Below are 24,552 nucleotides of genomic sequence, written 5' to 3'. Positions count from 1 at the left end.
AAAATTATTATATTAATTCAAAATTTGACCTTTCTTTAAAAAAGACATTTCGGGAAGATCACTAGAAACTTTTTAATTTTAAGTTACGTTACAACTGAGTTTAAACTGTGCTTATTCTCCTTCGGTGATTACATACTTTGTAACTAAGAAATTAGATTACACAAATATTTGCATGTTAGTATGGACAGACATAAAGAGATTTGGATTCATATCCTGTCAGTGACTGGAATATAGAATTTTTCTGTTTGTTTTTTTTTTTTTCCCTCAGCAGCACATGATTTTTCTATCAATCCACTGTTTAATTACAGGCCTATCACTATAGCTCTGTAACTCAAGTTAGATCTGTTCTCAAAAGTGACATAGACCCATAACAAGGTCTACGTTTTTTGATCTATCATTTCTGATCAGCCTCATTTGCTTTAATAAAACCCAAACATTTTCTAATCTATCTTCTTTTGCTAATCTAATCTTGTTAATTTTCCAAATTTAGTTTATGCTCACCTGGTGAGCAAGGCTTGCTGTTCGTAATTGCAGTCAATTGTGGACGTGCTTTTAGCAGTGTAAAAATGACATAATAACTTGTGTTCTACAGCAATATTCTAGTGCTGTATAAAGAACCCAGCTGAACATCACATATAAACTCTGCTTGCAAAATTGATGTATTGGGAAAGGGTGGCCAGAGGAGGTTTGGACCAAGTGTCGTTAGGAAACAGATAAAAGCAAAATCTCAGTTTAAGAGGTTTCTCAGAATAGATCATGAAGGTTGACACTAGCACACAGTAAAAAACATTTTCCATGCTTAGATCTTTTTCACTCATGTATGCTTTCAGTTGAAGCTTAACTGCAAAGCAGACAGTTGAAGTTCCTGCAGTTAGTTCTGGAGAAGTGCCACTGACCTCTTTACTTTCAGTCAGTCATCGGTCCCAGCCCCACCAGTCATCTCAGCCCCAGAGGACTCTGGTGCAGCACGTGGCTCAGTCCCAGACAGCAACGCAGACTTCTGTTGTGGTGAAATCTATTCCTGCATCCTCCACTGGCGCCATTACCCATATCATGCAGCAGGTTGGATCCTTTCTTTTCCCAGAAGGCTATAAACACCACTAGGTCATATAAATTGCCTAGGACCAGGGCTTATTCTGAATGGATGTATCATGGTGCTGCCACCAAAAATGTTCAGCATACAGGCAAATAAATTATTTTATTATCACTTCAGTAGCCAAAGGGGAGGAGGTTTAGATTAAATATTAGAAATAAATTCTTTACTGTAGGGTTAGTGAGGCATAGGCATGGGCTGCTTAGGGAAGTTGTGGATACCACATCCCTGGAAGTGTTCAGGGCCAGGTTGGACAGGACTTGGAGCAACCTGGTCTAGTGGAAGATGTCCCTGCCCATGGCAGGGGTGTTGGACTAGGTGGTCATTAAGGTCTTTTCCAAGCCAAACCATTCTGTGGCTGTGTTTTGGTGGTGAGGGTGGTTGCAGTATTGCAGTGGCCTGACCTCATTAGGTTATATTGGTGATAGTGTAGAGGGAAGAGGGCTGAAATGGAAACTGGTCAGTATACAGAGCACGTAGTATCTTTTCCATTTGATGTCTTTAGTTTGTGGATAGGAAAGCTTCTCTGAATCAAAAACTCAGATCATATTTAGATCAGGACTGTGGGGATTCTAAACTATTCAAACAAGAAGTGCAGCTTGTGGTGAAGTCTTGCTGAAACCACTTGAATGACTTTGATCAGGACCTGCTCAACTCTGCAGTGCTTTAACTTGTGTAACTTCAGCTGCAGTCCAGAACAGTACTGCATTAGAGTTAAAAACTCATGTCAGGCAGTATATTTTTACAGGTGTATTAGGCTGTTTGATCTTGCTAACACCATTTTTCAGTGCATTTATACATTTTGGTTTACAAAGCATAGGTTGCTCGTTCCTTCAAAAAGACAAATGTTTGTGTAATGTCCAAGAAAAATTGCAATGCAATTTTGAGAAAGGAAGAAGAAGAGAGGATCTCTGCTAAAATAGGACAGCCTGTAGGGGGGCCCTGCAGAAGAGACCCTAGAGAAGATGATTAGGCTTTCAAGAGGCAGAATAAAAAATTATTCTGCAGAGAGACTCTAGCTTGAATGAGGAGCTGCTGACTCAGCCACCTGCTACTCCCTGCTGCTTCATATCCAACTGCCAGGCAACCTTAGGGAGCTTTGAGCCTCAGTCTGAAACAAGCAAGATCCACATAATCCAACAGAGGGTTAGTTGTGAAGCTCATGTTCTCACATAGAAATGTATCACAGTTTAACATTATAATAATAGATCTTGATTGCTTATATATTGTGAAATACCCATGTAAGAGTATCTTTTTATACATGCATTGGAAGTCTGTAATGGTAAAAAAAGTTTAAGTAGTCCATTTGAAACATTAAGATTTATTTCTATAAAAATTATTCTATAACATTTCTATTATTTCTATTTCTGTTCTTATATTTCTCTTTACTAACTTGCTCTAAATTCTTCTTCTTAAGGCCTTAAGCAGTCACACTGCATTTACCAAACACAGTGAACAACTTGGAACTGAGGAGGGAGAAGTGGAAGAGATGGACACCTTAGATCCTCAGACTGGCCTGTTTTACAGATCTGCCCTGACACAATCGCAGGCACAAAAGCAGCAAAAACTGAGTCAGCCACAGCTGGAACAGACTCAACTGCAAGTGAAAACTCTGCAGTGTTTCCAGACTAAGCAGAAGCAGACAATCCACCTGCAGGCTGATCAAATCCAGCACAAACTCCCACAAATGCCCCAACTTTCCATAAGGCATCAAAAGCTAACCCCCCTGCAGCAAGAGCAAGCACAGACCAAACCAGATGCACAGCACCCCCCACATCATATGATGGCCAAAGAAAGGCAACTCCCTACCTTAGTGGCACAGCCACAGCAAACTGTAGTACAGGTGCTTGCAGTAAAAACCACGCAGCAGCTGCCCAAACTGCAACAGGCACCAACGGCACAAAAAATCTACGTGCAACCCCAGCCCCCCCAGAGTCAAATGCAGCTACCTGCCTCTTCAGAGAAACAGCCAGCAAGCCAGGTAACGGAATATTGATAGCATGCAAAATACACGTCGCTGTTCAAGGAAAAAAAAAATAAAACACCGACCCTGTCGCTGTTAGCAGTGTTTTGTCCTGGCAAGAGAGAATCCCTCATTCCGCTGGTAGTAATTAGCCCAGCAGAAGGTTGACACTAGGAGAGAGAAGCACATGTTATAGGGGAAAAATCCATAGAGCTCACAAATGTATTTTGTTGGACAGTTTTTCTTAATTTCAGCCACCACTGGTGCACGGAATTTGTCCCTAGTTATTTTCTTTTAATTTTTAGATAATGATGCATTCGTAATTTCCGTTCCCGTAGCACTTTTTATTTCTGTAGAAATAAAGGTGAATACACTGCAGTCTCCTAAGGCTCTCCATTGTTCCTCTTCCTTTATAGTTTACATCTTCCTGAAGTTATATGGCTTTCACGTACAGGAGTATTTTGATTTTCCTTGGGAGGGAAAAAGGCAGAGACTGAGGAACATGGGAAAAAATGTAGTTTGACTAACTCCAGAAAAGTACAATTTTTTTGGCCCTTTCAGGAATAGATGTGACAACTAGCAAACATACCAGAGGGCTGTAAATCCCAAAGGAAAATTACGCTGCTGTGGTATTATACTGCTACAATCCTTATCTAGCAGCCTAAAAAGCTGCTTTTCCCCAGGCTTCAATTAACTGTTGCCCTATCATTGCTAATTCCTTTGTTAAAACACTGAGTTTCAATTGTCTTCCTAATAGCAAGTATGTTGTTTGTGCTATTCTTTCCTTGGAAATTTTGATGAGGATTTCAATAAAAAATATATTAACTGTAATATGCACAACAAAAATTTGATTTTCAGGTGCAACATCTAACTGTAATGCAAGGATCCACTGTTACAGAGCTAACTTTAGAGGGGCACAAGCCTCCTTTTGTTTCAAAGGTAGCAGGTGGCAGTTCTGTGCCCAAACAGGCATTGCTGGTTACCAGCCTATTTCCCATGCAGGCATCCACGGAGACATCAGTAGCAGATATATTGAGAGTGTCTATGGTGGAAGCTCAGATTGATGCAAACATAGAGCACACGGTAGTGGATCCCCCAAACAAGGCCACGTCCACTAGTACAGCTGCTAGTGAAGCAGAGTCGTCACCTTGTACCCAGGGCCCGAGGGTGGCTGCAGTAGGGATGACGGCACCTTCCATCCCCCAGCAACAGACACATGCAGAATCCAGCTCAAGTCCTCCTGCTGTTGGTCCTACTTTAACAGAGAGGAAACTCGAGGCACGAGGAATACCTACAACAAACCAGTTTATACACATTCAGAATATATCACAAAAGAAAGCTGAAGAGAGCTCTTCAGAAATTGTTGTCCAGGTAAGAGAAGACTGAGCAAATAAGGCAAAGATTGAGCACAGCAAACACGTGTCTGATGCGATGATAGTCACTGAATGATGTTTGAGTACTCCTGGGTTTATTCCCCAGGTTTTGGTTCTGTTTCTACTCTTAGCTTGTAATCAATTGCTACATTGAAGTGTAATTCTTCTTAATAGGGCTCAGGTTTCTCTAGTACTGTGTATCATTTACTATGTCCTCAGTGTCTTCCTTCTTCTAAGAAAACAACCAAACTCATCCCATTTTACAAAGTACTTTCATGTGCAATGCTTAAAACTGGTTCAACACTTATTATGGAGTTATGTTCTAGAATCCTTTATATTATCTATTAAAGTTGCTTCTGAGTGTAAAATTATTGACATTGTAGGCTTTGCTTACTGGAAAGGTTCAGCAAATAAGGTCTGAAATCAGAAGAAAACTTTTTAACTTCACTTAGGGTAAGAACACTTCTGAGATAAAAGTACTATTGATCTTTAGCCTAAATGCTTTGAATCATTTCCTAACTGCTATGCTTGATATTTTTGTTGATTCTGCTGCCTTAAATATGATGGTTTATGTTGTAATAAGTTGTCACAGTGTCAACTGAGGAGTGTATGTAAGTCTTCCGTGGTGTAATGTGAATTTTTGTAGACAAGTTGGTATGGCTTATGTTCAAACAAATAGTAGTGTGGACTGAAATTGTTTTGATAGGTATCATGCTTGTGTTACAGTGAAAATACTTCTGATGTGGGAAACAATTTGTGTACAAAGATTTCAATTTTTTCATGATACTTTGTGAAGTCTTTACTGGGGCTAACTTCTCTTTTGTAGCAATTACCAGTTCTGTATTCATTTTTAGTCCTCCTTATATAGACAAAGATAGATTTCTGTTTTACTTCAAACCTGTATCTTTTGAGAATTGATGCTATTTATCATTGTGGCATGCTATGAGCTGTTTAAAAAGTCAATTATTGCCCAGAATTTCAGTTGTATGAAGTCACAGATTTAGCTTTTTAACCTGTGAAAGTACAAGTAAAAATAGACATAATAATAATAATAATAATAATAATAATAATAGAAATAATAGAAATAAATAGCAATTGTGTTTCCTCAGCCTCTGAGCTGCAGCTCTGAGCAGGGCCAGAGCTTGAACTCTGTTGTACACAAGAAACAGAATCCTCCTGGAGTGCTTGAACAATGCACTGCCTGGTGGGATTCTTGGGGTTGTCCTGTGCAGGGCCAGGAGTTGGACTCGATGGTCCTTGTGAGTCATTTTAACTCAGGTTATTCTCTTATCACCATGTCTTGTCTAAAAAAGATCAGGCTGAAGAAAATATTATCTCTGCTTTGGGTTTGCAGAATGGTGGATGATGGGCATTGGTTATGCTGTCACAGACCTTTAGGGAAGATCAAAGGCCTGGAGAGCAAGATTATTCAAATTTTACCTTTCAAAACCCAATCCAGTGAAAGGCTGCTTTGAAGCCTCAGCCAGGGAAAATTGCCCTTGGAGACCAAATAATCCCTTTTCCACAAATCTGTGCTTGCACAGATGCCTTTACCTTCAATATTGTTCATTAAACTTAAATATTTTCTTTCTTTCAGACTATCCCTCACTATCCCATCCCTTGTCACTCCAGCTCCAATGTGGTGGTGGAACCCAGCGGGCTCCTGGAGCTCAACAACTTCACCAGTCAGCGCCTCGATGATGAGGAGACAGCAATGGAGCAAGATGTGGACAGCAGCACTGAGGATGGCACTGAGCCCAGCCCCTCTCAAAGTTCTCTTGAACAATCCTAAAGAATAGAGACACTGGAGTGTACTTTAAAATATCTTGGGATTTTTGAGCATCCAAGATGCCCTTCTATTGTGATGTCTTAGAGCACTTTGCCTATTAGAATTGTTCATTGGACTCTTGAAGCATCAGTAGGTTTTAACAAGACAGTATTGCAAAAGCTGAATCTTAAAAATGGTTTTGGAAAAAAAAAAGAAGAGAAGATGTAGGTACCAAGATTTAGTAAACCTGTGACAGTGGAATGTACTCCTGTTCAGAAACAAATCTGTAATGAATTCTACAGCTTGTGCTATTGAAGCCCTTGCCCAGATACTGAAACAGCTTTAAGTGAAAAGGGATCATTATTTTGCTGTGTCTTTTTAGCTGTTGAGCAAAACACCATTAAAAAAAAGAAAACATTCAATAATTTTTTTTATTTTCAAATAGCATGTGAGAGAAAAAATGTCTCTGACAGTGCTGGAAAAGCCCCAGGAATTTTGGAGTTGGTTGGCTTTCTTGCACTCATGCTCACTTAAAAATTTTTTTCAAAAGCTTAGAATATTTTTTTAAAATTCTTGTTGGTGAATGTTTGGAAATAAGCAAAACTGCTAACTGGTAGCAAAGTGGATTTGCTAGTGGAGTTTTGTTTTCATGCTTTACAAGATGTAGGGTAATAGTAGATGAGGCATTTCTTTCTGCCATAAGCATACAAAATGCTCATCTACTCTAGTTAACCTTTGATTATTTATTTAAATATGAAATTTAAAGTGAGACAAGTTGTTGAAAAAAGTTCCTGTGAAACAGGCAGTTGTATTAATTCTAGTACAAACCAGGGAGAAGGAGGTGCATTTTGCTATAATCAGTTTTTCAAAATTGGGGATCAATAGTTCAACATCTTTCCAAGTTGAACTTAAGAATTTAGAAGTGAGCTAAGACTTCTAAAAATTTATATTTTACTCTTACATGCTGTTTTTAAAATTGACCGTTTGGGGAGTTTAAAAGGTTAAATGGGTGTACAATGGTGGGTTTCCAAAATTAGCCTTATGCCTTGGCTTGTTGAAGCAATACATTGGGGTTTTGTGGTAGTTACAAGTCACAGAGAGCAGTTTGGGTTCAGATGGGACAAGAGAACCAGTTTTAAATACATTCTGGTAATCGAGACAATACTTTTTTCTTTTCAAAATGTATATAAAACCATGTTTTTAACTGTTTTGTATAGATTTCATTATAAATAACTAAGCATTTTATGACTTTGACATCATTTAATTGTATATAAATGTATAAGCCTAACTGCCCACGTTTTGGTGCTGAAGTACTGTAAGTAGATTTCATCCAAAATCTAATACAGCTTTTTGCGTCAGTCTTTTCTTTTTAAATTGTCATTTTACTGTTGATATCATAGTTAAGGTGGAATTCCAACTGAAGTAACTCAAACTGAAAAATACAAATCCTGAAAACCATTATCTAAGCTGTTCTGAATCCACCAATGTTAGAACTTCCAGTAACCCCTAGAGGGGGCTCTTGGTTTTCTCTAACGTCAGCTGTCTTATAAACTAAGTCACTGGGATCTTCATATACTTCTTTTTTCCTTCTGTCTTCTTTTTCCATCAGTGTTAGTTCTAAAATAGTGTAGAATATAATTGTGGAGAAATGTCCTGACACATTTGACATGGGAATACTGGAATAATGGGTTATGAAACTAACGATTTTTGTGTTACCTTTGTATTGAAATAAGTATTGGTTTGGATTCTGATGTCCATAGTGCTCAGGATTGAAGAGAATAATATGTTTAAATGAAACATTCCACATTCCTTTCTTTAGTTAAATAATAACCCTGCCAGTATGTCATTGTAAGTAGTTAGGGTTTTGATAACTATTCAGGAGATTTTACTCTTGTTTTAATGAAACCACAGCAATCAACAAAAGTGAAGAAGTTATGCTCTAAGTTGTGAAAGTTCCCCATTGCTACAGGATGACAAAAAGAGACTTAATATTGATGTCATTGACAGTGGACAGTCTGTTGTGCTTTGCATAAGTCGGCATAAGGAGTGGTCTGTATTTCCATACCCAGTAGTGAAGGGTCCAAAGCAGGTGACACACACAGTTCTGGCTTGGATCAAATTTTCATTGTCACCTGGGTTCTTGAAGTGCTTTGAGCATCCCTGGTATATGTAGGACTGGAAGGCCATGAGAATATAAGAGAGAGCAAGACTTTCTTAAACACTTACAACTAAGAACTAATAACATTGCCCTAAGTTACAGTTTCAGTTTTAGGTGAAGGCATATGCTCTCCCCAGCCAAAAATAGATACCAAGAAATAGTGTAAGGTGAATTGAATACCTAATTCACTCTGTTGTTGAGTTGTGGTCCAATTTATTCTGATGTTTTATGTAAGACTTTTGTTTGCCTCTTTAGTGATGACTGGAGCAAAGTCATCACTATAGTCAATTCTAGTGGACTACTTAACAGTTCCTTGAAGACAGCAGATTTTATAACATCTTAAAGCTTTTCATGTTTCTATGAGAAGGGATTGATTTAAGGTTGGCAAGTTGAAGCATATGGTGGGGATATCTAGGGGTGATGTGAGAAATTTAGAAGGAGGAACTTTGGTAATCAGTGTGTTCATTCTTGACATTCTTCTCTTGCTGCTTTCCCAAATTTCAACTTGTTTTTCTTCAGATTCTTTTATTGAATTTGTGTGTTTCAGCACTTCATCATATGAATACCTTTACAAATAAGAAATAGACAAGATGAGCTAAAATGTAGGGTAGATACAGTTGGGGTGTTTTTAAACATTATTTTTACAAGGACAGTAAGGTAAGGTGCTTGGAGCATTTGGCCTTCTCTCCTTTGCATGAACTCCAGGCCTGTTCTTTTGTCCTGCCTGCCAGATGTGCAGCTTTTTTCCTACCTGCCCTTAGGATACTTCATCCCCCTGCAGCCATGTATCCACTTCTCACAGCCCTATAAATATCATCAAACTGCAGAAAATAAACCATCAGTATGTAAAACAATATTTGCATATCCCATGTCCCTCATAAGCTGCATCTTCATTCCTGAAATTAATTTGATGTCCTTTCTTAGAATGGAAGAAGGAGTAGGTATGGTTGTGATAATTTTTGGTCCTGGGAATTAGTAGGCAATAGGCTTGTATCTTATCAGAAAAATGTGGATAAATTGTAGAGCAAGTGAAATGGCATTAATGAGTTGCTTGGAATTTAGCAGTTAAATGAATGTGCTCTGGTGCTGCAGCAACACACATGAATTTTCAAAAAAAGGATGCTAAGAAAGTGAACTCAAGTTAGAGGAAGTACTGAAACTAGGGGGAATTTATGTGTCCTTTAAAAATGCAGGGAATCACAGAAGACTGCATCTTTTCTGGAAAAGTTAAACCATTGTGGTAACTGTATTTTCAGTCTCAGTCTTTCTCCGATTTACAAAACAAAGCCCTGAGCTTTTGAAATTTCAGGGAAAAATAGAAAAAAGGCCCTTAGGACCCTTTGAACAGCATAAATTATTAAATCAATGGGATTAAAAAAAAAAAAAAAAAAAAAAAACAAAAACAAAAAAACCAAAACCATCTATCTAAAACCTTCTTTAAAAAATCAAAAATTTTGAATAGAGACAATATGCTTTTGTTTCTAATGCAGAAATAGTTCCTGAAGTCTAATGATTTCACAGGTGAAGGTGGTTGTGCATCCCCACAAAGGCAGATGATTTCAGCTTGGCAACATTGAATCCAGAGAAAACTGGTCATAATATAGAATAATGAACTAGAAAAATACTGCTTTGGGTTTTGCCTGTATTGGAAAAAAAGTATGTTTAGCACCTGCATGTCTATGGTTGGCTCCTTTCCCTAAGTTTTGAAGTAAACCATGAAGAATGTTTACATGTGCATGGTTTCCATCCAAACTGTGGGACTGAGTTTTTTCCCCTACTCCAAGTCTGTCCTGAGAATCTTTGAATCTGTTTTCTTCCAGCAGAAAAGAAACACCTTATAAATTTAGAGGTTAACATAGCTTATCAAAGAGAAAGTTAGGGAAGAGGTACCTTTAGGTGTATTTGTGGGTTCTGTTGCAAGAAGAAATTGTTGTTGGGGCATTTCAGTCTGGTACAGAGGCACAGTATCATCATCAAATGATTTGGGTTGGAATGGAACTTAAAACTCATCCAGTTCATCACTCCAGCCATGGGCAGGGACACCTTCTACTAGGTTGCTCCAAGTTCTGTCCAGCCTGGCCTTGAACACTTCCAGGGATGGGGCAGCTTCTCTGGGCAACCTGTGCCAAGACCTTGACACCGACAGGGAAAAAAATTTGAAAAAAAAAATCAGTTGTAAGATTGAGGATAGTTAACTGGGGTTGACAAGGGCTATAGTATTTTCTATCATTTGCAGTCTTTTCTCTGCAATCAGCACAGATGCTGCAGTTTGAAATCTACTGGCCTTGTATCTCCAATACTGGCAATTGAGAGTTGCATTAGTATGCTAAGGATTCAAACTGAGAAAAAAAGGGAGAACTTGGTGGTACCTTGAGGCATGTAGAGCTATGACTGGCATGCAGAGATAGTTGATCATCTTGGATAGGTTTGGGGGGTGGTGTTTTCACTGTACTTTGGTAAAAAGTTGCTGAAGTGTTAAAATAGGAAAATCAGTACCTGGAAAATTGCTCATTAATGCTAGAGAAAAGGGCCTTTGAATTTACTTGGTACAGAAAAGATATTAAGAAGTTTTCAAGCACTGTGGACTGAAGAGTAATCGAATGGTCTTAAATCATTTTTGAAGCCCAGGACTGCCCCCTTAGCAATGGATTGAAACAGGATGATTTATAAGGTCCTTTCCAGCTCAAACCATTCCGTGATAACTGTCAGAAATGTCCAATACTCCAGACCTGGTTCTTCTTAAAACTTCCTATGATTTTAGTTTTGCTTAATATTTGGCCTCTTCAAAAAAACAAAAAAGCCTGGGAGGTTTTTTTTGTTTTGGTTTTGTTGTTTTTGTTGTTTTTTGTTTGCTTGGGGTTTTTTGGTTGAGGTTTTTTTAGGTTTCTCGGTGCTTTCATTAGCTTTCTAGCTCAGTAAGGTTTTTAGCAGTTTTGAAATTTTCTGTGATCCTGTTTCCTGTAGCCATTATTAGATGGATTTAGAAAAGCTACTCCTGTCACCAACTGGGAGTGGGTGATTAGGACCATGGGCTTTTTGGGCTATTAATGAACCTTTCAGAAATGGTAAGCATATCAACCAGTCTCTTATGGACTACATATGAGTTTTAGACTCCACAGAATGGTTTGACTTGGATGGAAGGAACCAAACTTATCTAATTCTGTCACTTGAATGCCCAAACTATCTAGAATCGTTTCTGATGACAGTTTTAGTAAAACTTTGGTAATCCTTTCTTATAAGAGCCTAATGTATTACTCATTAGAGCAAACATTGTTCAGAAAGTGTCTTTTATGGTAAAAAAAAAAAATCAGCTTGTCACAGCTCTTAGAACTGTCCCAGAGGATTATAGATCTCCAGTACTTTGCAACTTCCTTCATGTCAGGCTCTACCAGAAGCCAGCTAAAGGCTCTGGAAGTCTCTTTGCACAGGTTTTTTTACTGTTCAGGATGCTGCCCAAGCCCTGCATACAGCAAAGAGCTGGGAACAGTTCTTGGTGCTCACACATCACTGAGGTTGGCAGGAAGCTCTAGAGATTATCTGGTCCAACCCTCTTGCTCAAAGCAGGGTCAGACTGCTCAGGACCATGTCCCTGTGGGGTTTTTGGAATCCTAGCATGATGGAAACTCAACAACCTTTTTCCATGACCACCTGTGCATTATTTTTTCTTCTTTCCTGGTATGTGCTGTGTTTTCTGGTTTTTCTCTTGGTTTGTTTTGGATGAGAAATAAAAATACTGTATTGAGAAGAGGTTCACCATGACATAAGAGCAAACCACAGGGAAGAAGCACAAATTTAGTGGGAACAAAGTGTTGTAGCTGCAGTGTTCCCAGAAGGAGGGATATTTGTTTTCCCCTCCAGACTTCAGCTTGTTCAATTCTCCCTGCAGCCACTTCAGGACTGCAGAGACACAGGTTACTAACAAAACACTGTCATGAGATGTCACTTTCTAGTATCTCTTAATATTAAAAGGTGTCCAGAGAAAGATTTGAATGCTTGAAAATGTTTTGCATCTGCATCAATTTACAGGTGGATACAATAGCTGTTACTGGGCATTGTGCAGCCTTGGTTTTTGCATGAAAATATATAATATAGATCTCTAGGTGACCACAGCACAGTTTTAGCTCTTGATTCTCGTCTTTTGTTCAACTATACCATGTAAATATGACATATTCAAGCCCACTACTACTAATTTGAGAACTGGAGGGCTGCCTTCCCTGTGAAGCAGGGATTTTGCCTCCTCTAGCAGGGAGCCTTGCTAGAGCCATTCCTTGAAGATGCTCATACTCATTTAGCTGCAGATTGTGTTCCCCTCTGAGTTTGTCCTGAGGCATGAATGAGTTCTCCTGTAATAAATAGAATTGAGGAGACCAAAATCATAATAAAAATCTGCTAAAGCATCTTAACCCAGGAAGATGCTGCAAAGCAGAGCAAAACAGAGAACACAGGATAAAGCTTTACTACAAATAATTGTTATCAAATGACTGTATTATAAATAATTGCTATGAAGTTTAACTGATTGTAGGGTATGGACTCAGTGAGCAATGGCCTGGTCTGATCAGCCACTGTGAAAGTACTGCAGGGCTTGGGGTTACTTTTGGTTGGGGTTAGCACAGGTCATTTATGGAAACTTATTGTATGGAAATAGAATAAGAACCTCAAGCTGAAAGAAACAGGTTGAGGAACAGGGGTTGCAAACTTTAAACTTAAGGATAAATATAATCTGGATCCTTTGAATTCTTTCAATCAAGGTGCAGATGGCACAAGAACAACTCTGGCCCCAGAGCTTCAGTCCCATTGCAAAAGTTGGGGGGAAGAGTTGATCTGGTAAATTGTTTTATTTGGATGTACATGGTATGTACAGATGCCAGCAGGACAACTGGAGGGGAACAACAAAAATCCCCTACAGAGAGCTGCAGCTCCTGTTATGGTGAGACACAAACCATGGTTTGCACCTAGATGGTTGATTTGGTAGCGGTACCCTTGTTTGCAAAACTTAAAAGAACTCAAAAAATTACCAAGTTCCTGACCGAGGTGGGCTGTGCCCCATTGCCTCTTTTCTCCTTACCTTCCACACCTAGAGAAAAAAGTTTAAATTACCCAACTTCATTGTTAAAGCTACTGGAATCACTTTTCCTGTCCAACAGCTTTTTTAGGAGAGTGAGGTTCATTTTCATTACAAATCACATTCTTGATCTTGGTTCAGGCAGGAAGGGTGTCTGTTGTCATCTTATTGCAAAAGTTCCATACCGTCTCAGTGATTTGTCACGTGCAGCCCCTCACAGACAGCCAACAAACTCCATCTCTCCTCACCCAGCTAACCCACTCTTTTGTAGCACTGTCTTCTTATTAGACACAGCTGTGGCCTATTAAGGGCAGGCCTGTTCCTAATCTTTGGTGATTGGTACAGCTGCAGCTCCTCGGGTGGGAGACTACCTTCTGAGATTCTCTTACATTCTATCCCTCCCCAAGGTGTCTTTTGTGTGATTTCCAAAGGACTTAATGATTTCCCTTTCCCTTTCTTTCTGTCCTTTCCTTTCTGGACTTTATGGTCATATTGCAATAGTCTACAGCCTAGAGATTAGCAGGACAGCAGTAATGTAAGGAATGGAGGTTCTTAGGTCAAATCTAAATTAAGTTCCCCTTGGAAATATCCAAGAAATTCTTTAGTTAGTTAGAATGACTGTAGAAAAGCATGAGACAGCTCCCTCAACACAGGGCTAGAAGATCTGGATTTCCATGCCATGGAGACTGCCTCACAGAACTGAGGTTTGCTGTGGGATAGGACACTGGAACAGGCTGCCTACAGAAATGATGGAATCACCATCCCTGGAAGTTTCCAAGATGTGAAATATGGTGGTGAATACAGCAGTGTTGGGGTAACAATGTGACTCAATAATCTTTTCCAACCTAAACAATTGTGTGGTTTATGATCTGGGGGAGGGCGTGTGGCACTCTGAATGCATGGCACAGACCAAGGTGCTGATGTTGTGTTACACATGCACTAATTCTTTGGAGAGACACATGAGCTACTGCACAGGTCAGTGGAGTTCACTGGGCCATTGAAAAGCAGGAAGGAAGAAAGAGAATGCCTTCTGTAGCCTGGCGAGCACAGCAGGTGAAATGACATATGTGATGTTTGTGAGGGTCCCCAGGACGAGGTGAGAGATGAGAATTTGACTCCATGTTCTCAGAAGGCTGAGTTATTATTTTATGATATTATATTAAAAAAATGCTCTACTAAAACGATACTAAAGAAAGAGAAAGCATACATCAGAAGCCTTTTCAAGAATGATATTGAAAGCTCATGACTGACTCAGAGAGTCCGACACAGCTGGCCATGATTGGCCATTAATTAAAAACAATTCACATGTTTGGATAAACAATCTCCAGACCACATTCCAGAGCAGCAAAACATGGAGAAGCTGAGGCTTCTCATCTTGCCAGGAGAAGAAATCCTGGCAAAGGAATTTTTCAGAAAATATCATGGTGACAGACATAAACTTGCAAACTTCAGGTTGTCAACCTGAGAGATGTGGTGACATCAACCATGCAATCATTACGACTCTCCCATGAGATTGGTAAAGAGTGCTGGATGTGATGAAATTAAGCAGTAAAAAAGCAAAGACAGACATTATAATGACCCCCAAGGACCTGTGGAGTCTCCTGTGAGGAAGCTAACCCGTTTTCACCCTTCACCTTTCTTTTTGGGAGGGTGCTACACAGTCCTCCACAAATATATGAGTCCGCACTGCAAAAACTTTCCCCATTGCCAGACATCCCATTTGCTGCTGCATCCTATGACAACTTAAAGCAATGACAGCTCCTGCATTATTTTTTGAGCTCCCTCATGACCCCTGGAGTATAACAGGCAACGGAAACACCAGGATGCACTTGGACAGCTTGGATTTTATTCCAATGGAAAATGGTGATTGTTTCTCTTACAGACTTACGAATCTGTTTGTAACTTATGTTTCAACTTTTTGGCTTGATATTTTATGAAAATTCAAAGTCTTATGATTTGAGTAATATTCCACTCACCCTGCTGATCATAATATTTCTTGTAGAGTCACAAGTTTCCACTGAACCAGTGCAAGAAGCCCAGTGAAACAGAATAGTCTCGCTTCTGAAATTCTGGTGTGGTCTTTCTGGTGTGACTTGTCCATCAGACTTGTCTCGTGCTTCCCTTGGCTGGATGTGTTTTGTAATAGCAACTTAAGTTAACACTCACTATTGCTGCTGTTGAAGTATCACCAAAAATGTTGTTTGGTATTTAATTTCTGCATTTAATTTCTTGATACCAAAATACTTTTTCCAACTCAGGAGAGCTTAGTGTAGATATCTTCTGGTTTGGCCTGGCAGGAATCCAGCCTACAGAGGTCCATAACATGTTCCATGCTGTGCACAGTGTCTTGGCTACAGCCTTGTTCCTCGTAGTTTGTGGCTGTAATGCCCCTATTTTACTATTGTGGGGTGTTCAAATTTGTCCTGTTCTTTCACAAACATTTTGAAAAATTTCTTCCTAATGCTAGTGCCTTGCGTTGGTCCATCTTCTCCTCGCCAGAGAGGAGTCACCAGGGGGACTGCTCAACCTCACTCCTGCTTCCTTTCCCTTACAGTCTCGTATTAGCACACAGATTTAGTTTTCTGTTACTATTATTTACTGTGTTACTGCTATTCAGGGAACACCAGTCCCTTCTGAACTATGTAGGATACTGTTTGTGTAATAGAAAAGCAAGGAGTCTCTGCAATTTCTAATGCACTAAGGACAAAGAGTAGCTCAGGGCCATGAGTAGTGTGGATAGGTTAAACAACAAAACTAAAGGCCAATTATACTCTGGATTTCATAGAACCATAGAAAGGCTAGGGCTGGAAGGGAGCTTTGAAATCATTTAATTCCAATCTCCCTGCCATGGAAACACCTTCCACTAGACCAGGTTGCTCCAAGCCCCATCCGGCCTGGTCTTGAACACTTCCAGGGATGGGACAGCCACAGCTTCTCTGGACAACCTGTGCCAGGGCCTCACCACCCTCGGGGAAATGAGCTTCTAATCTAAAATTCTCCTCTTTTAGTTTAAAACCATTGTCCCTGATCCCCCCTGGATTTCCATGGGTTTCTCTGCTACAGCTTCAATTTCTGCTTGCTTTCAGGTACAGCTACTCAGAATTCATTGTTTCATATGAAAAAAGTAAAGTTTCATTTTGCCAAAACAATATAACTTGATTATAATGGAAGCGAAGAAAGACTGCTGTTTGGAAAAGACCGATTCTTTTAATTGGATGCTTCATTTTTGAAACATGAGCTCATGATGTTGTATGTTTCTGTTTTTCTTTTATGAATGATGAAGGGTTTTGCTGGCAGGAAAACGTAGGTGAGTTTTAAATTCAACATATGATTTCACTCTGTCCCCCTCAAAAACATACAATAATTGACATAAAACACAAATCAAAGGGTCAGGTGCCTTTATTGGATGCCACCTGCATGAAGCTCTCTAGGAATGTAGCCAGGCTTCTCCAGCCATGCTGTAAGCTCTCTCTTGTTTTCCAGAAGTGTAAACAATCCCATGCAGATGTGTCACAGCAAAGCTAAGCCAGAACAGCCCAAACTGCATCATGCTATAAATGGTTTCCTGTGAAGAACAATACCTAATCAGTTTTTATGTTGCAGTTTGAGTGTGGTGGCAGGCTGGTCTTCTTCCTGATCTTTTGACAAAAGAAATAGCTCAAAAAATCCAGTTAGTACCAGAAGATCCCCAAATTACTTAATTTGGTTATGCCATGTACCATGACACTATAAATATGAATTTTTCACTATGAGAATGAATTCTTCACTATGGGTTTGGAAGTACATGATCTTTAAGGTTCCCTTCCAACCCAAACCAATCTATGATTCTAGGTGTCAAATGCAACAAAAATAATTACTCTTCTGCATTTAATTTTTTATTCAGCTGTTCATGCATCTCCCATATTCTGCTTTTACAGGTGAACTTTTGTAATAGAACTTCTAAGCACAAAAGGCTTGTGCTGAAGCAAGGAAGCCAATGCTGTATCTGAATCACCTAGCAGTGGCCAGTTTTATATCAGTACTGAACTGACAGTCTAAAAGCCACTAGGGAGTATGGTTATTTTGGGGAAAATGTGTTAACTTTACCAAACTGTTCAGATGGTGGGAAATACAGGTGGACCAGCTGTGGCTTCCAAGTTGAGAAGTATTCAGGAGTCCTTTGCATGTAGCCTATGGAAAAAAGCCCACATGAATGGCTGTAGTGGACCAATATCTTGCCTCTCATCAGGACCCATCCCACTAGTGTCTCTCAGGAGCAGACCCAGCAGTACGATGCAATGTGAGCTCTGCCTCAGCTTGGCACATTTATAATAATGGATTTCTTTTTCCAGTGGAAAAAATGTTATAATAACCGTGTGGTTGTGGTTTTGTGTGTGTGACACTTCTCCATTATATGGCAGCTGGGGACATGATTAAGTGGTGAACACAGTGGTGCTGGTTTAATGGGTACTCAATAAACTTAAAGGTTTTCTCCCAACCTTATTGACTCTATGATTAGTGTCTTCCTTGTCCTCAGGCCTTTTTTCAGATAAACATCAGTAGGTGGCTGATCAGTTCCCTCCTTTGGGGAAAGCATGCTTTTGTGGTGAAGAGGCTTAAAAAGGGCTCACATCCCCAGAATTTCTGTGACCCCAGGCTAATAAATCACTTGCTTTTCTCTTTGCCTTGGCTCCCCAAGCCTTTGGCCATCTCCCTTCTCCACAGGGTAGTGCGAAGATAAAATCCATTTGTGACTGAGTCACTTGGATACTGCTGGCATTTGGGACAGAAATAGAAAAATGCATCTTCTAGAGTGTTTTCTCTGGTCTCCAACCCTCCTCATGTAATTAACCAACCACTGTGTCTTTCCTTGGGCCAGTTCAACATCCCAAGCTGCTGCTCATCTGGTGTCCTTGCTCAGCAGTTCTCTACAGGGCCCTGCAACTTCTCTCCCCAGCTAGCAGCTTTTAATTGGTAAATCACTCTCTTCTAGCACAATTCCTCCCTTCCCTGCAATGTTCCTGGTGATGCCTGAAGAATAAGACCCAACTAACATTCTCTTCCAGGGCCTTCCTATCTGCTTATATCTGCTTCTCAGAGGAAGCTGTGCTCAATTTAGCCTTCTTTTGCTACTAGATTATATGTTATTTATATAGAGAGATTCTCTGATTCTCTGTCTATAACCTCTATTACTTAATTCAAATCCAAGTTTATGAGTTTTAGACTAAAAATCCGCAGAAGTCATAGCTATGACTGTACAGATACAACCATGCAGTCATGTCCAAGGTGTTTGTAGTTCTGATACAGGATAAAGTGTTTTTGATATAGGATAAAGTGTTTTGCAGGGTTAGGTTAAAATAATTTAGCTGGGTTCAAAGGGACTGTGCATCAACCAGTCCATGCTCATGGTAGTAGAGCTACACTGGTCGAAACTGCTTATGAGCTTCAATTCCATTAATTTTTTAATATTTTAAACTGCCTTTTGCTCTGTTCCTAGCTGGGCACAGGATCTGAGAAATCTCCTGGTTTCAATATAAATGCAGAGAGAATGAGCTCTCTCCAGCAATATAAATGCAGAGAGAATGAGCTCTCTCCAGCAGCACCAACGTAACAGAAGAGAGCTACCAGCAATTGATGAGTGGGGAGATGGGGGGATTAAAGACAAAAATAAAGAAATCCATTTAAAAAAATTCAGGAAGACAGGTTTTTGGGGGTTTTTTTCCTTGTTTTTTTTTAAAGCCTGTGCTTGGTGCAACAATTCCCAGGAAAAAAATGAGGGTAGAAAAACAACAACCTTTCACAAGCCAAAATTTTATTAGTAGTAGAAAAGCAAACTCCTCTAACAGCAGCTGCTGTTTTATATGTTGGCCTTAAAACGCATAGTATTATGAAACTTGGAATAATATTTGGCAACTGCAGTGTGAGAAACGACGCTCACTTTTAAAATTCCAAAGGTTTATTAAACCTTAATACAACAAAAGACTGAATAAGGAAAAATACAACGCTGGGAGTATGGAACTAAACCACCATGTGCTTGTCCACAAAATGTATGCTCTATCTTTCATACCATTGGTGTTGCATCAGGTAACCCTAGGCCCTCCCAAAATCTGCCAGTTAACTCTTCTTCTCCGTCCACTGGTGGAGACTCCTCCCTTGCAATTTGATTGAAGATCAGGTGTGGAGGCCAGAAAACCAGCCAAGGACAAGGTTGCTGCTCTCCCTTGGAGAACCAGCCCGTAAGCCGTAACCTCCATGCTTATGGTGAGCAAAAGGATTTCCCCCAGAATGTTTTGTTACCCTACGTTGATTCTTTGTACCCCATCGGTCCTTCCCCTTTATTCCACCCCCTTGCCTTCATCCCAGCCATTCCAGTGTTCTGCCTTGCCCCTCACTCTTCCTATATAAACCCCTGTTCTCCCTGCATAACTATAACATAACTATACATCAATAAAACTTCCCTTAACATGCACATAATATTTATGTCTTAATTACAAGAGCCAACCATCTCATTACTGCTATCTGTAATAGCAGTAACCCAGTTAATTTTTTTAATAGATGTGCACTTCTTGTTTATAAGATGTCCCTGAGCATCTGCGATATCACAAAAATGTATTGTCATGACAAGGAGATTGGAGGAGATTGTTTGCTTGGGGTGATTAATTACAGTTTGATTTACAGTCTAGAAAGTAAGTTAAGCATGTTAACACTTTAGTTGAGAGGTCTTCAGCTAGTCCATGCTGACCTCAGCCATTTGAAGACCAAACTCTGGTCTGCCTTTTTTATTCTTGGTTTTAATCAAAATCAAAAAATTTTTTAAAAACTTGTAATTTGTTTATCTGTTTGCACTATGGTTTTTGACATTATTTACACTGTGTTTTATTTGATGATGTTACCTAAACCATGCAAACTGTCTGGAATTGAACTTGAGTGTTTATAAAAAATCTGGCATTTACCTAAAGAGCTTTTAACTCGGGAAGTCAGAACGAAATAGGGAATCAGGAGAGGGCTGTGTAAAGGTTCCAAGTTCAGTGCAAATTCCCATGCAAGGATGTCCTAGAAGATATCTGTGCATGACTGAGGAATCTCATGCTGCTTGTGGAACTGGGGCCAAGTGCTTGCACAACTACTTGAGTGACTGCAGACTTACAGCATAGGCAGCAGCTGAAAGGGCTGTTCCTTACCAACCTGAGCCCTGAGCACCTTCACTGACATCTTGGAGGCAGCAAGATGTAAGTCATCAAGTAATTTAGCAAGATGGGCAAAGTTCACAATCAGTTTCTGTGCTGGTATAGCTGATTTCATCACTTCTTGCTAAAGCAGAGAAACAGCAGAGCCTGTACCTCAATTTGACCGTCTTTGTGGCTGCCTTTTGCCTGTGTAGTTTAGGGGCCACCTGTGTGATAGATGACTAATGCAATGAGCAATAACTCTCATGATTAAAAGGCAAATATCATGCATAAATGTTAAGAGAAGTTTTATAGATTTATAGTTATGTTTTACCTCCCCTTGTGTTATTATCATGGGGTGGCCTGGGTTTGGGACATTTGGGATGGTCAGCTTGTTACTATGGCAGCACTTGACCTCTAATCAGGATTAGAGGAAGAGATCTCCACCACTGGACAGCAAAGGAGGACTCCATGGACAGAACCTGCCTGGCCATAGTCTCTCCTCCACTCATCCTGCAGACAAACAAGAGAATTCTTTCCAAAGACCTATTTGGCAGCTTCCAGTGGCTCCAACTTTTTTAGCAGAGAACAGGAGGGGGATGTGGAGGTGTGGAAACCCCCACCCTGAGCAGTTTGTACAGTAGTAGCAGGGAGTGTTTGTGATAGTAGCCAAACAACCCATTCACCTGGAGTGTGGGAGTGTGTGGGAGCAAGTCCAAAATCAATAATACCCAGAAACATAACAACAACTAGCACACATATACAATTATGCCTCTCTGCCTAAAATATCAGCTCAGAGCACTATCAGATCAAAATATTTACTTACTTACACTTCCTACTAAAAATAAACAGATTAAAGTCACAAACCTACTGTGTGAGTAGGTGGGGGAAAAAACATCATGTGTGAAGTGTAGCCTGTGATATAAATTCCTCTGTGACGTGTTCAGGCTTCCTTCCCATCTCACCCACTTTGCAGCAGTTTAGATTGAGTTCCTAGACAATTCTTGCCAACTAATACCAGGACAGTGAGTCTGCTTTGTGTCTATGTTGTTATCAATTGTCCATCGCTACTTCAGCCACATTTCCAGGCAAAAGTTACCAGAAATTCTTACCTTATTTTGGGATGGGAAAGTCTGTGTTGTGCTGTGACTGCTGAAGGGAATACAGACAAAACACCATGAAAAAATAGCAGAACATTTGTGAAGAGATCAGGAATCTGGAACTCTTCCGTTCCTCCCAACTGAATCTTCTATACCAGAACCAGAGTCAGATCGTTCCTCAGCTCTCCTTTTGACCTTGTTAATTCTAGGATGTGTCAGTGTTCTCTGCTGGGTCTGGCTGGGAGAGGGCTCTGTGCTCCTGTGCTTGGGCAGGCAGGGTGTGGGCAGAAAGCCCTGAGACAGACCTTGGAATGCACTGTGAGCACACTCATCTCTTGGGAAGCTGCTGCTTCTTCCTCCTGTGCCATGGCAGAGATGGGAGCGGTGTGTACCCTCTCAGGAACTGCTGGTTCAATGCATGGATAGCTTGAGCACTCAGCTGGGTACTCCAAGATCCTCCCAGGCTGTCTTCCCAAGGACCAAGCAATCCCAACATCCCTGGTGTCACCCCAGCAGCCCTCTGGTAGAACAGTGGTCATTGGTCTGAGTAGAAACAGCCCACCTATAATTTGCACAGTGATTTAACAGAAACTGCAGTTGTAGGGAATATGGGGCTCTGAAGCCAGTTATTGGGTTTCACAATAGGGTTGGCAGATGCCTCTCCATATGTCTAAATTAATGTCTACCTAAGGGCACCACTGAGTCTGTCTGACAGCAAAAGAGGGTGTCACATTGAGCTCACAGCCAGCACCTCAGAGCTGCAGTGTCTGACCCTGTCCATAGTTTTAAGTTGTTTATTTAAACCCAAACTGCGTTACTTGGTCCAGCTCAGATGTAACCAAGTGCAACCCACCCCTGTGACCTTTTAAAATTCCCATTATTTATCTCTTCTGGGATTAACTTCAATATAGGACACACAACTGTCTCCTAGGCTAAACCTGATAAACTCCATAATTTCTTTTATGCCTAATCCACTCTCATCTCTCACTCCACCCTTGAATTCCACCCAAACTAAGGGAGTGGGTTTCTTTATCCAAAACCCATGCAGTCCTGAAGAGGACTCACAGTATCTATGATGATGTCTATGTGTTGATACCAAGTTTAGGTTCTTTCCTGTTTTACATTAGTGGAGAGAATTTGCTCAGGGGCTTCAGTCTACAAAACACCCCAGCTGGCACCTCTAGTCTGCATTAGCATTCAGAGTGAAGGCAAAGGTGCTGAAGAATAATAGCAAGATGATTGTTCCCTTAGTGTAGTGCTCTCAAAGGAATGCTGGGCAGGACAAAAGCTGCTTTGCCTGGAACTAGCCCAGATTCACAGCTGGAGGGGATTGACTCACATATAGAAATTGAAGGGCTGAATAAAGTGTGAAATAAAATAATAATAATAATAAAAGTCATTGGCCTTTTTTTTTTTTTTTTTTTGAGGGAGGAAATTAGTTTCTGCTCAGGCTTAGTGGAATAAGTGGGTTGGAATAATGATAAGATGTGACTGTTGACTATATTAATCAGTGCATTGGGTCATCCAGAAATGCTGGCTCCACTTCAATGACATAAATGGGGAAAAATGGATTCAGGGTTCTTGTTAAGCAGCACAGGGAGACAGTCAGTGATGTATCATACCTTTATCCCTGCACACCAATGTAATTTGGCCAGTGGGTGAGTAGCCATGCAAAGTGAGTCCAGAGGAGGCCACAAGGATGTTCCAAGGGCTGGAGCCCCTCTCCTCTGGAGACAGGCTGGGAGAGCTGGGGGTGTTCAGCCTGGAGAAGAGAAAGCTTTAGGAAGACCTCAGAGACCCTGCCAGAGCTTAAAGGGCCTCCAGGAGAGTTGGAGAGGGACTTTGGACAAGGATTTGGAGGGACAGGACAAGGGGGAGTGGCTTCCCACTGCCAGAGGGCAGGGTTAGATGGGATATTGGGCAGAAATTTTTGGCTGTGAGGGTGTTGAGGCCCTGGCACTGTGACTGCCCCATCCCTGGAAGTGTTCAAGGGCAGGTTGGGCAGGTCTTGGAGCAACCTGGTCTAGTGGGAGGTGTCCCTGCCCATGGCAGGGAGTTTAGAACCAAAGATCTTTTAGGTCCCTTCCGAGCCAAACCATTGTTATTCTATGATGAATATTTCTAATTCATGTCCAATCTCAGTGCTTTAGGTTTTTGTTTCTAGACCAGTGGCTACTCTTTTCCTTTTTTTTTTTCCAGATTCACACCAGCACAGTCCACGGGACTCAAAGTTTTTCCTGAAGAAAAAGTGGCAAAGCATCAAGGGAAACTGGTGGAGCTATTAGTCCTCCTGACTCAGTTTGTAAGAAATGCAATCAATATGTCACTGTCCTGCATGTTATCCTGCATGTGGATATGTGGATAGAAATAACTACTAATGACTAAGCAGATTGGTTCCTTCCTCTGCTGCACCAGGAAACCAGCACAGCACAAGGTTCATTGGCATTTACCAAAATCTTGGTTATCCTGGAGTTTTCTTTCCCAGCATACCCAGGAACTGTGAACAATACAGCATTGTTGTGGCCATTAAAAGTTGGGCATTGGGTACTTACTGAATTCTATGTCTAACTGCCTCCCCCTCCTCAATACAGATCAAAGCTACCAATTGCCTTTGCACAAAAGATTACTCTTGATCTGTCTCTTTTCTTATCACCATTTCATTTGCTTTCTTCCTTATAAATGCTACATGCATCTCACAGCAAATAACATAGGTATCTGTGTGTGCCATGACATAAGGCACTGGCTTCTTCTCTCCAACCCTTTAGTATGTTGGGAAGGATGAAAGTTTGACAAGAAAGTCTCACAGATATGTATGCTTAGCAGAAAGATTTTTAAATGTGGAGTCTGATGAAGGAATAGAGATAGAAGCAAGTTTTGATATAGAAGAAAA

General features: G+C 40.5%; 1 protein-coding gene across 16 annotated transcripts in view; it reads left to right on the top strand.

The window, feature by feature from the left end:
* EMSY (EMSY transcriptional repressor, BRCA2 interacting) overlaps positions 1 to 7,655 on the top strand; it is a 41,851-nt gene extending 34,196 nt beyond the window's left edge. For 14 of the 16 annotated variants that reach the window (XM_071433630.1, XM_071433631.1, XM_071433633.1 and 11 more), the window contains 4 exons: positions 911 to 1,062; positions 2,511 to 3,074; positions 4,059 to 4,427; positions 6,027 to 7,655. In XM_071433630.1, coding sequence (XP_071289731.1) covers positions 911 to 1,062; positions 2,511 to 3,074; positions 4,059 to 4,427; positions 6,027 to 6,221 — 1,280 coding nt within the window. In that variant the 3' untranslated portion in view covers positions 6,222 to 7,655. The remainder of the gene's footprint in view (positions 1 to 910; positions 1,063 to 2,510; positions 3,075 to 4,058; positions 4,428 to 6,026) is intronic. The other 2 variants (XM_071433637.1, XM_071433638.1) reach the window with 1 other exon arrangement.
* Positions 7,656 to 24,552: the final 16,897 nt, after the last annotated feature.

This window comes from Agelaius tricolor, unplaced genomic scaffold, assembly GCF_023055355.1.
Source record: "Agelaius tricolor isolate 1412-34295 unplaced genomic scaffold, bAgeTri1.0.p SCAF_9, whole genome shotgun sequence".
NCBI lineage: Eukaryota > Metazoa > Chordata > Aves > Passeriformes > Icteridae > Agelaius > Agelaius tricolor.
The sequence above is the reverse complement of the archived record's forward strand: the minus strand, read 5'-3'. Positions and strand labels throughout refer to the sequence as shown.